Genomic DNA, 13214 nt, shown 5'->3' with positions numbered 1-13214 from the left:
TGCATAAATGTTTAGTAGATGATCCATTTATATAGCCTATTTTTGTAAAAATGTAAGTTTTGTTTATTTTTTAATAACATTTTTAAAGTTGTATGTTCTGTCTGAATCATGAAAGAACTTTGTTTGGTGTCATGTCCCATAGACAACTTTCAAATGTACTTCTATTATCTAATTGGCTTAATTCTATCAATAAATATCCTTTGTTGAAAAACATACCTTTATAGGCTCAGGGGCAGCAGTGCACTACTGCGAGCTTGCTGCTGATTGGTGACTGCACATTGTCTCTTGTCATTGGCTCAACCAATGTGTTCAGGTAGAGCCCAGTAGTGGATAGATGCTCCTTCAACAAATAAGAGAATGAAGCAAATTTGGTAAAATAAATAAATTGTAAAGTTGTTTCTCTTGCTGGATTATGAAAGAAAAATGTAAAGTTAAAGGGACATGAAACTCAAATTTTCTTTTGTTCATGATTTAGAAAGAGCTTGCAATTTTAAACCACTTTCTAATTTACTTCTATTAACTAGATTATTTCATTCTTTTGATATCCTTTTTTGAAAATCATATCTAAATAGGCTCATAAATTGCTGATTGGTGGCTGCACATAGATGCAGCATTGTTATTTCTTCAACAAAGGATATCTAAAGAATAAAGCAGTTTAGATAATATAAGTAAATTAGAATGTTGTTTAAAATTGTATTCTCTATCTGAATCGTAAAAGAGAAAATTTGGGTTTCATGTCCCTTTTAATGTCCTTGTAAAGAGTAATTCTAGGGGCGCTATCTGGTAGCAATGTTCAGTCATTAGTAGGAGCTTCTTGTTTACAGAATATTACATAAGTAGGTATATGGAGGCTGTGCGTTTATGACAGAGCCTTATGCATATTTCAAACATCCTTGGATTCCTTTACAGTATTTGTCCTTACCACATCTATTAGAGATGAGATGTTGGCTAAATGTGTTAGAAGCAATGTTCAAAACATCAATACAATTATACTTTTTGCCCAGTCATTCTGTAAATGTTCATTATATTTTATTTCTATATCTTTTTAGGATGGACATTCTTTGGCTTTCTTTGTGCCAGTTTCACAATTATGTGGAAATTGAAGTAAGTTTATAGATGAAATAATTTTACCATTTCAGATGCATGGCATGCATATATATATTTATATATATATATTTGTCTAAATGTGTTTTTAAAAATACCAGTGGGCGCCATTGGTTTTCTTTTTCCCATAAAAATAAAATGGTGTCCTTAAAATGTAATTTGATCTCTGTTCTTAACCACACTGGTTCTTCCTGCTAAAAAACTTTAAAAACTTTTTGTTGATTTTTCCAGTGAAAGTTGCATTACTTTAAAGGGACAATACACTGTAACATTGTTTTTATAGTAATGTATATAATGACTTCTTATACCAGCTGCAGAGTATAAAATGTATGAGAAATTTTTAGGTTTGTGTGTATGAAGTAGCTCGTTTTATGCTTTTAAACCACAACGGGTTAAGCTTCTGGTAATATATCTCATTATGTTATCACTTTCTGTACACACACTTGCTTGTCTGGAAAACTAAAGCTCAATACAGAGAGAGAACAGTGGAAAATCATTATAATTTTATTACTTAACTATACTGCACCCCACTGGGGGTGTAATTTATTCTGCTGGCTGTGTTTACTTAGGCAATAGATGAGACTCCAGTATCAACATTTTCAGTATATATATTGGGATACCATAAGCTAAATCGGCTATTTCAAAGGCCATAATAGGGGTAAAGGAACTACTTGTAAACAATTTAATACACTAAAGCAGGTAAAATTGATAATTGGGAACAATTTAAATGGGAGAAAGTTTTTGGGTGAACTGTCCCTTTAACATAATTTCTTGCATTAAATATAGGAGATTCTAATGTTTGTTCAACTTAAAGGGGCAGTCTACACCTTAGTCTTTAGATTAAGCTGCAAATATCCTCCTGCCCCTTTCTATATCATGCAGCAGTAAACAATAAAAAAGTTATTTTAAAATTATTTGTTTCTGGTCACTTTGAAATAGCTGCCAACCTCTGCCCGCTCATCACATCACGATCTGGGCTGCATCTGTGCACTCTGCTGAATAGGATTGCCAGTCTGTTGAATATAACTAGTGAAGCCTTTAATGCAGCCCCGATCGTGATGTTATCAGTGGGCAGAGCTTGGCAGCCATTTCAAAGTGAACAGAAACAATAGTCTTTTTAAAATAACTTTTTTTACTGCTTCTGCTGCATGATATATAAAGGGGCAGGAGGTTATTTGCAGCTTAATCTAAAGTAAAACTTTAAGATGACTAATGTGTAGACTGTCCCTTTTAAGAGATTATTATTTGTTGAGATTTTGCTTTTTATGGAACACTGGACAATTATAAGGTAAACAGCATTTACAAGCCAACGCCTAGATTTAGAGTTTTGCGGCCAAAGGGGTGCGTTAGCTACGCGTGCTTTTCTTTCATGTAATTAGCAAGAGTCCATGAGCTAGTGACGTATGGGATATACATTCCTACCAGGAGGGGCAAAGTTTCCCAAACCTCAAAATGCCTATAAATACACCCCTCACCACACCCACAAATCAGTTTTACAAACTTTGCCTCCTATGGAGGTGGTGAAGTAAGTTTGTGCTAGATTCTACGGTGATATGCGCTCCGCAGCAGGTTGGAGCCCGGTTTTCCTCTCAGCGTGCAGTGAATGTCAGAGGGATGTGAGGAGAGTATTGCCTATTTGAATTCAATGATCTCCTTCTACAGGGTCTATTTCATAGGTTCTCTGTTATCGGTCGTAGAGATTCATCTCTTACCTCCCTTTTCAGATCGACGATATACTCTTATATATACCATTACCTCTACTGATTCTCGTTTCAGTACTGGTTTGGCTTTCTACTACATGTAGATGAGTGTCCTGGGGTAAGTAAGTCTTATTTTCTGTGACACTCTAAGCTATGTTTGGGCACTTTTATATAAAGTTCTAAATATATGTATTCAAACATTTATTTGCCTTGACTCAGGATGTTCAACGTTCCTTATTTCAGACAGTCTGTTTCATATTTGGGATAATGCATATGGATTAATCAATTTTTTTCTTACCTTAAAATTTGACTTTTTCCCTGTGGGCTATTAGGATCGTGGGGGCTGAAAATGCTTAATTTTATTGCGTCATTCTTGGCGCGGACTTTTTTGGCGCAAATTTTTTTTTCTGTTTCCGGCGTCATACGTGTCGCCGGAAGTTGCGTCATTTTTTTGACGTTTTTTTGCGCCAAAAGTGTCGGCGTTCCGGATGTGGCGTCACTATTGTCTCCACATTATTTAAGTCTCATTATTTATTGCTTCTGGTTGCTAGAAGCTTGTTCACTGGCATTTTTTTCCCCATTCCTGAAACTGTCATTTAAGGAATTTGATCAATTTTGCTTTATATGTTGTTTTTTCTATTACATATTGCAAGATGTCTCCGTTTGTCCCTGAGTCAGAAGCCACTTCTGGAAAAATGCTTAACTGAGTTTCAGTTCTACCAAAGCTAAGTTCATTTATTTTAAATGTTATAAATGTTTATCTTTAGCTATGGTTTGTATTAAGTTATTATTATATACTTTTACATGCAGATTCCATTAGTATTTATGCTTTATACATTTCCATTCTTAAGTACAAGAAATGTTTAGAAGATTTATAAGAAATATTTTTTCTGATTAAGGCTTTGTCTGACTTCGTGCCTTCTAATACAATTTTTAGGTCTTTTTCACTTCTTTTTTAATTATTGAAGTTTCAAATGACCAACAACATACTGATTTATCCTTCTCTGATGATGTTTTTTTCTCTTTCAGAAATTCTCTTCATCAGATATTGACACTAACAAATCTACTTTTTTATATACATTTTTTATTATTAAAGTACATTTGTTCTTTGTTGAAGAGGTGTTGATTATTTTGGATATTAAGGTAACTAGTTCTTTAAAACTAGCTGACACTATTTCTGCCTTTTTATTCTTCTGTGATTTCAGAGGTTTTCCTTCCAATTCCCCATACTAGGGAATGGAATAGGCTGAGAATTTTCTTTTATTTTTAAACTATATTCTTTGTCAGCAGTTAAATTTAATTTGGAGGGTTCTCCAATTTATTGGAGCTATCTCTACTCCTACTAATTATGCTATTGTTGTTATAGCAAAATAGTATTTATTTTCCTTTATATAGTTATATCTTATTTATGGAAAATTATTTAGTTTCAGGTACTTTTCTAAGTATCAGATTATGATTTATTTTAGCATTGTTAAAGGGACAACATTTACTAGACTAGGTGCTGTTGCATTTGTCTTGTTTTGCATTTTGCAAGTCCTCTGTTTTGACTGGTCCTTTAAACTGGACTATCATGCTACTGACTTCATTTGTGTCTTCATTTTATTGAATATATTCGCAAATGAGGGTTAATCTATGTCTTTAGCTATTTTAGCTAGAAGAATTTTGTGTTTTTTAAAAACAAAGAACAAAAAAACAAACAAAATGAAAATCCATATTTCTTTTATTCTAAGATAATCAATTATAATTGGATTCAATTCTTAACTGTTACTATGGGCTTCAAGATTGAGTTCTAAGACTAAACTTTAAGCTTATATTAGTTTGGTTGTTCTTATTAAGGAACGAATTCCTGAGTTCTTTCCCAAGTAACATGTTTATAATTGGGGTTCGAAATCAGCTCCCTAATATTGCGATGTACGTGCCATATTCCAGCTTGGCTGGTAAGGGGCAGATTAAGACTTCTTTGAAATTTATTTGGTTCTATTCTGTCCAAATTTCTTTGATTTTATTCCAGTAAGGCTAACACTTTCTTTCAGTGTGTTTCTGTCCTATATATTCTGGATACTGTTGAAGCATGGCTCAAGCGCTGCTCAGACCTGGAATCTTCTGGGGTATTTCTTCCAGTTATTTTTCTAGGAACTGGGTTTTGGAGTTTTATTCAAACTATTCTGCCTTTTTTATGGTCATTGATAGCATTATTTGTTTTCATTAGATACAATAAATGCATATTCTTCATTTTTCTGTTTTCATTCAGATTATTTCCTGTGGATGCGGAATCTCATATGTTTCACTTGCTCTTCAGGACATAGTTAGAGGATCTTTTTTTCAAAAGCTCTTGATTCCTCACGCAAGGGTCACCTTTTTTAGGTTTCCAGATGGTTTATGTCACTATCTTTGTCTCTATCAGACAAGGGACAATTTGATTTGGGTTCCGTCTGTCGGTACCTTTAGTCTCTATTATTTCCTTCAGTTGCTATATATGCATAGACGTTTTAACAGCATTGGATTCAATTCCCTTTGCTCATTTTCAATGGAAAGATCCTTTTCAGCTTTTTATGAGTGTTGTTTCTTCAAGAACATGGTTGGAGGATCAATTAACCAAAAAGTTTGTTGATTCCTCAGACAAGAGTAACCTTTTTTAGATTTCCGGATAGATTCAGTGTCCATGCCTCTGTTTCTGTTGGATTAGAGACGTCTGAAATTGGTTTCAGCTTATCGAAACCTTCAGTCTCAATCATTCCCTTCGGTAGCCTTATGCATGGAAATTCTAGGTTCTTATGACTGCTGCATTGGACGTGTTCCCCTTTGCTCATTTTCACATGCGACCTCTTCAGCTCTGTATGCTGAACCGGTGGTGCCGGGATTATACAAAGATATCTCATTTAATATCTTTAAAATCGATTGTTCGACACCCTCTGACGTGGTACAGACCACCATCGTTTAGTTCAGGGGGCTTCTTTTTTTCTTCCAACCTGGACTGTGATCTCAACAGATGCAAGTCTGACAGGTTGGGGAGCTGTATGGGGGTTTCTGACAGCACAAGGGGTTTGGGAAATCTCAGGAGGTGAGATTTCCAATCAATATTTTGGAACTCCGTGCAATTTTCAGAGCTCTTCAGTCATGGCCTCTTCTAAAGAGAGAATCGTTCATTTGTTTTCAGACAGACAATGTCACAACTGTGGCATATATCAATCATCAAGAAGGGACTCACAGTCCTCTGGCTATGAAAGAAGTATCTCAAATTCTGGTATGGGCGGAATCCAGCTCCTGTCTAATCTCTGCGGTTCATATCCCAGGTATAGACAATTGGGAAGCGGATTATCTCAGTCGCCAAGCGTTACATCCGGGCGAGTGGTCTCTTCACACAGAGGTGTTTCTTCAGATTGTTCAAATGTGGGGACTTCCAGAAATAGATCTGATGGTTTCTCATCTACACAAGAAACTTCCCAGGTATCTGTCCAGATCCAGGGATCCTCAGGCGGAAGCAGTGGATGCATTGTCACTTCCTTGGAAGTATCATCCTGCCTATATCTTTCCGCCTCTAGTTCTTCCTCCAAGAGTAATCTCCAAGATTCTGAAGGAATGCTCGTTTTTTCTGCTGGTGGCTCCAGCATGGCCTCACAGGTTTTGGTATGCGGATCTTGTCCGCATGGCTTCTTGTCATCCGTGGACTCTTCCGTTAAGACCAGACCTTCTGTCATAAGGTCCTTTTTTACCATCAGGATCTCAAATCCTTAAATTTAAAGGTATGGAGATTGAACGCTTGATTCTTAGTCAAAGAGGTTTCTCTGACCCTGTGATTAATACTATGTTACAGGCTCGTAGATCTGTATCTAGGATGATATATTATCGAGTCTGGAAGACTTACATTTCTTGGTGTCTTTCTCATCATTTTTCCTGGCATTCTTTTAGAATTCCGAGAATTTTACAGTTTCTTCAGGATGGTTTGGATAAAGGTTTGTCTGCAAGTTCCTTGAAAGGACAAATCTCTGCTCTTTCTGTTCTTTTTCACGGAAGGATTGCTATTCTTCCTGATATTCATTGTTTTATACAAGCTTTGGTTCGTATAAAATCTGTTATTAAGTCAATTTTCTCCTCCTTGGAGTTTGAATTTGGTTCTGGGGGCTCTTCAAACTCCTCCGTTTGAACCTATGCATTCACTGGACATTAAATTACTTTCTTGGAAAGTTTTGTTTCTTTTGGCCATCTCTTCTGCTAGAAGAGTTTCTGAATTATCTGCTCTTTTCTTGTGAGTCTCCTTTTCTGATTTTTCATCAGGATGAGGCGGTGTTGCGAACTTCTTTTTAATTTTTTTTCCTAAGGTTGTGAATTCTAACAACATTAGTAGAGAAATTGTGGTTCCTTCATTATGTCCTAATCCTAAGAATTCTAAGGAGAGATCATTGCATTCTTTGGATGTTGTTAGAGCTTTGAAATATTATGTTGAAGCTACTAAGAATTTCCGAAAGACTTCTAGTCTATTTGTTATCTTTTCCGGTTCTAGGAAAGGTCAGAAGGCCTCTGCCATTTCTTTGGCATCTTGGTTGAAATCTTTAATTCATCATGCTTATGTCGAGTCGGGTAAATCTCCGCCTCAAAGGATTACAGCTCATTCTACTAGGTCAGTTTCTACTTCCTGGGCGTTTAGGAATGAAGCTTTGATTGTTCAGATTTGCAAAGCGGCAACTTGGTCTTCTTTGCATATTTTTACTAAATTCTACCATTTTGATGTGTATTCTTCTTCTGAAGCAGTTTTTGGTAGAAAAAATACTTCAGGCAGCTGTTTCAGTTTGATTCTTCTGCTTATAATTTCATTTTTCTTCATTATAAGATTTAAACTTTATTTTGGGTGTGTATTATTTTTCAGCGGAATTGGCTGTCTTTATTTTATCCCTCCCTCTCTAGTGACTCTTGCGTGGAAGATCCACATCTTGGGTAGTCATTATCCCATACGTCACTAGCTCATGGACTCTTGCTAATTACATGAAAGAAAACATAATTTATGTAAGAACTTACCTGATAAATTCATTTCTTTCATATTAGCAAGAGTCCATGAGGCCCACCCTTTTTTTGTGGTGGTTATGATTTTTTTGTATAAAGCACAATTATTCCAATTCCTTGTTTTTTATGCTTTCGCACTTTTTTCTTATCACCCCACTTCTTGGCTATTCGTTAAACTGATTTGTGGGTGTGGTGAGGGGTGGATTTATAGGCATTTTGAGGTTTGGGAAACTTTGCCCCTCCTGGTAGGAATGTATATCCCATACGTCACTAGCTCATGGACTCTTGCTAATATGAAAGAAATGAATTTATCAGGTAAGTTCTTACATAAATTATGTTTTTTCTGGCCGCACCTTTTAAATACCACTGGTATTTAGAGTTCACAGAATGGCTGCGTTAGGCTCCAAAAAAGGAGCGTAGAGCATATTTAACGCAACTTCAACTCTCGATACCAGCGGTGCTTACGGACGCGGCCAGCTTCAAAAAACGTGCTCGTGCACGATTCCCCCATAGAAAACAATGGGGCTGTTTGAGCTGAAAAAAAACCTAACACCTGCAAAAAAGCCGCGTTCAGCTCCTAACGCAGCCCCATTGTTTTCTATGGGGAAACACTTCCTACGTCTGCACCTAACACCCTAATATGTACCCCGAGTTTAAACACCCCTAACCTTACACTTATTAACCCCTAATCTGCCGCCCCCGCTATCGCTGACCCCTGCATATTATTTTTAACCCCTAATCTGCTGCTCCGTACACCCCCGCCACCTACATTATCCCTATGTACCCCTAATCTGCTGCCCCTAACACCGCCGACCCCTATATTATATTTATTAACCCCTAATCTGCCGCCCCCAACGTCGCCTCCACCTAACTACACTTATTAACCCCTAATCTGCCGACCGGACTGCACCGCTATTATAATAAATGTATTAACTCCTAATCCGCCTCACTCCCGCCTCAATAACCCTATAATAAATAGTATTAACCCCTAATCTGCCCTCCCTAACATTGCCGACACCTAACTTCAAGTATTAACCCCTAATCTGCCGACAGGATCCAATCAGCCAATAAGATTGAGCTCGCATTCTATTGGCTGTTCCGATCAGCCAATAGAATGCAAGCTCAATCTGATTGGCTGATCGGATCAGCCAATCGGATTGAACTTGATTCTGATTGGCTGATTCCATCAGCCAATCAGAATTGTCCTACCTTAATTCCGATTGGCTGATAGAATCCTATCAGCCAATCGAAATTCGAGGGACGCCATCTTGGATGACGTCCCTTAAAGGAACCGTCATTCTTCAGTTGGACGTCGGAGGAAGAAGATTGATCCGCGCTGGAGGTCTTCACGATGGAGCCGTTCCTCATCGGATGAAGATAGAAGATGCCGCTTGGATCAAGATGGTTGCCGGTCTGGATCGCCTCTTCTTCCCGGATAGGATGAAGACTTTGGAGCCTCTTCTGGACCTCTTCAGCCGCAGGATTATGGATCGCCAGCCCCCGCTTGGGTTGGATGAAGATTTTGGAGCCAGGACCGATCGGTGAACCTGGTATGGTGAAGATAAGGTAGGAAGATCTTCAGGGGCTTAGTGTTAGGTTTATTTAAGGGGGGTTTGGGTTAGATTAGGGGTATGTGGGTGGTGGGTTGTAATGTTGGGGGGGGGGGTATTGAATGTGTTTTTTTTTACAGGCAAAAGAGCTGAATTCTTTGGGGCATGCCCCACAAAAGGTCCTTTTAAGGGCTGGTAAGGTAAAAGAGCTTTGAACTTTTTTAATTTAGAATAGGGTAGGGCATTTTTTTATTTTGGGGGTCTTTGTTATTTTATTAGGGGGCTTAGAGTAGGTGTAATTAGTTTAAAATTGTTGTAATATTTTTCTAATGTTTGTAAATATTTTATTATTTTTTGTAACTTAGTTCTTTTTTATTTTTTGTACTTTAGTTAGTTTATTTAATTGTAGTTATTTGTAGGTATTGTATTTAATTAATGTATTGATAGTGTAGTGTTAGGTTTAATTGTAACTTAGGTTAGGATTTATTTTACAGGTAATTTTGTAATTATTTTAACTATTTTAGCTATTAAATAGTTCTTAACTATTTAATAGCTATTGTACCTGGTTAAAATAAATACAAAGTTACCTGTAAAATAAATATAAATCCTAAAATAGCTATAATATAATTATAATTTATATTGTAGCTATATTAGGGTTTATTTTACAGGTAAGTATTTAGCTTTAAATAGGAATAATTTATTTAATAAGAGTTAATTAATTTCGTTAGATTTAAATTATATTTAATTTAGGGGGGTGTTAGTGTTAGGGTTAGACTTAGCTTTAGGGGTTAATCCATTTATTACAGTAGTGGCGAGATTCGGTCGGCAGATTAGGGGTTAATAATTGAAGTTAGGTGTCGGCGATGCTAGGGAGGGCAAATTAGGGGTTAATACTATTTATTATAGGGTTATTGAGACGGGAGTCAGGCGGATTAGGGGTTAATAACTTTATTATAGTAGCGGTGCGGTCCGCTCGGCAGATTAGGGGTTAATAAGTGTAGGCAGGTGGAGGCGAAGTTGAGGGGGGCAGATTAGGGGTTAATAAATATAATATAGGGGTCGGTGGTGTTGGGGGCAGCAGATTAGGGGTACATAAGGATAATGTAGGTGGCGGCGCTTTGCGGTCGGCAGATTAGGGGTTAATTATTGTAGGTAGCTGGCGGCGACGTTGTGGGGGGCAGGTTAGGGATTAATAAATATATAGGGGTCGGCGGTGTTAGAGGCAGCAGATTAGAGGTACATAAGTATAACGTAGGTGGCGGTCGGCAGATTAGGGGTTAAAAAAATTTAATCGAGTGGCGGCGATGTGGGGGGACCTCGGTTTAGGGGTACATAGGTAGTTTATGGGTGTTAGTGTACTTTAGAGCACAGTAGTTAAGAGCTTTATGAACCGGCGTTAGCCCAGAAAGCTCTTAACTATTGACTTTTTTCTGCGGCTGGAGTTTTGTCGTTAGATTTCTAACGCTCACTTCAGCCACGACTCTAAATACCGGCGTTAGAAAGATCCCATTGAAAAGATAGGATACCCAAATGACGTAAGGGGATCTGCGGTATGGAAAAGTCGTGGCTGGAAAGTGAGCGTTAGACCCTTTAATGACTGACTCTAAATACCGGCGGTAGCCCAAAACCAGCGTTAGGAGCCTCTAACGCTGGTTTTGACGGCTACCGCCCAACTCTAAATCTAGGCCTAAGTTTGCAGCAATAAGTTTAAACATTACTCCAGCACAGTATTATTATGTGCATCCCGTACTTTATATGTAATAACATGGTAGGATGATATGTATTGCTGAAGTCCTGAAATTAAATTGAGAGCTTTGGTAATCCCTAGCCTGAGTGAGTTGTGATAGATAGCAGGAGCTGCACACATATGAGGTCTCCTACTTGAAGGAATAAATCCTGTCTTGCACTGGCTATCTGGTCCTGGTCTCCCTTCTTTCTTCATGTGAGTTGTGATAATGTAATAACACTAGCAAACATGATATGTATATATATATATATATTGTGTGAAAAGTAGAAGATATCTCCAACAGGTGGGGATATAAGCTTTTGATTTTAGGAGTGCAAAAACACATACAATATATTGCTATATAGTAATACAACAATGTGATATTGGAAAACATACGTTACTGGAAAGTCTCAAATATGTCTGGAATGGTAAGATGGGGATCAAAACATTCTGCTATAAAGTTATATGCCATTAACCTTTTAAAGCCGTTATGACGGAATAGAACGTCATAGCGAACGGCTGTCCTGAAACCTTCTGTGCTGTCAGGACTTGATCGCTATCTTGGGGGCATTCCTAGGGTTGTAGGGACGCCCTCCAGACACGATCCAATAATTGAAATCTTGCGATCGTATGCACGATCGCGTGGTTTAAATTTGTCTACATCAGAACAGTTGTTCCGATGTAGGCACTTTAGCCCTGACACGAAAGGGTGAAAGTTGAATATCCTTTTCCCAGATATTCTATGACGGTTATGTAAGGGGAGAAAAACTGGCTATAAGCTTAGCGCTTCGAATAGTTGCCACCCAGAACATATGAGTAAGGAGAATTGCGTATATCAACAGTATACACAGTAACAACAGACCACATATAAATGAATACAAAGTAGAAAATGCAATGAAAAAAATGCAGCAGTAAAAATAAACATAAATCTGTAATAGGTCATTTCAAGTCCAATACAGTGACCACATATAAACATAAAAGTCCATATGATGGTAATTCAATAAGTTACACCAAACACCGGTGATAGAAAGCGTGGAGATGATCCAATTACGAAAGTGCAGAGGTGTGGAATACGAAGCCCCTATAGGGGATCTACTTACAAGAAGAAACCGCAATCATATGAGGTAAGGCAACTGCAAAGGATCAAGCTGTGGAGCTCTAGGTGAATCCCTGTTCTCATCAGATCTGTATAATGGAGAGCGGGCCGGTGGATACACTGTCAGCCTCAGATCTTGTGTGGGTCCAACCTCAGTCGGTCAGGGGTTAAATGCCCATAAGGTGTATGTAAGAAACGGAACATACACAAAATAATAGCGCAACACTGTTTAATATATATGGTATTAAAAGAAAGATTAAACACATGAGGTAACAATTCAGCTCGTCACATAGAAATGTAAGTAAGACAGTCAGTCCTGGGTAATCTCCAGGGGGTAGCGGAGTTACTGTTGACAATAACATTTTTCCAGAAAAGCGGCTACTCCAAACAGGAGAGCAGGATATGGCAAACGAGATTGTACTAAGTGTACGCTTTGCCTAGAGCTCCACAGCTTGATCCTTTGCAGTTGCCTTACCTGATAAGATTGAGGTTTCTACTTGTAATAGATATACAGTGGATATAAAGTCTTCACACCCCTGTTAAAATGTCAGGTTTCTGTGATGTAAAAAAATCAGGCAAAGATAAATCATTTCACAACTTTTTCCACCTTTAATGTGACCTATAAACTGTACAACTCAATTGAAAAACAAAGTGAAATCTTTTAGGTAAAGGGAAATAAAAAACTAAAATAATATGGTTGCATAAGTGTGAACACCCTTTTATAACTGGGGATGTAGCCGTGTTCAGAATAAAGCAATCACATTCAAAATTATGTTAAATAGGAGTCAGTACACACCTGTCATCATTTAAAGTGCCTCTGATTAACCCCAAATAAAGTTCAGCTGTTCTAGTAGGTCTTTCCTGACATTTTGTTAGTCGCATCTTACAGCAAAAGCCATGGTCCGCAGAGAGCGTCTAAAGCCTCAGAGGGATCTCATTGTTAAAAGGTATCAGTCAGAAGAAGGGTACAATAGAATTTCCAAGGCATTAGATATACCATGGAACACAGTGAAGACAGTCATCATCAAGTGAAGAAAATA

General features: G+C 37.7%; 1 protein-coding gene across 1 annotated transcript in view; it reads left to right on the top strand.

The window, feature by feature from the left end:
• Positions 1-13214, top strand: part of LPCAT1 (lysophosphatidylcholine acyltransferase 1) — a 451016-nt gene that overhangs the window by 338625 nt on the left and 99177 nt on the right. The window contains exon 8 of the mRNA XM_053714577.1: positions 1050-1104. Coding sequence (XP_053570552.1) covers positions 1050-1104 — 55 coding nt within the window. The remainder of the gene's footprint in view (positions 1-1049; positions 1105-13214) is intronic.

The sequence above is a fragment of the Bombina bombina genome, chromosome 5 (assembly GCF_027579735.1).
Source record: "Bombina bombina isolate aBomBom1 chromosome 5, aBomBom1.pri, whole genome shotgun sequence".
In the NCBI taxonomy this organism is placed as follows: domain Eukaryota; kingdom Metazoa; phylum Chordata; class Amphibia; order Anura; family Bombinatoridae; genus Bombina; species Bombina bombina.
The sequence above is the reverse complement of the archived record's forward strand: the minus strand, read 5'-3'. Positions and strand labels throughout refer to the sequence as shown.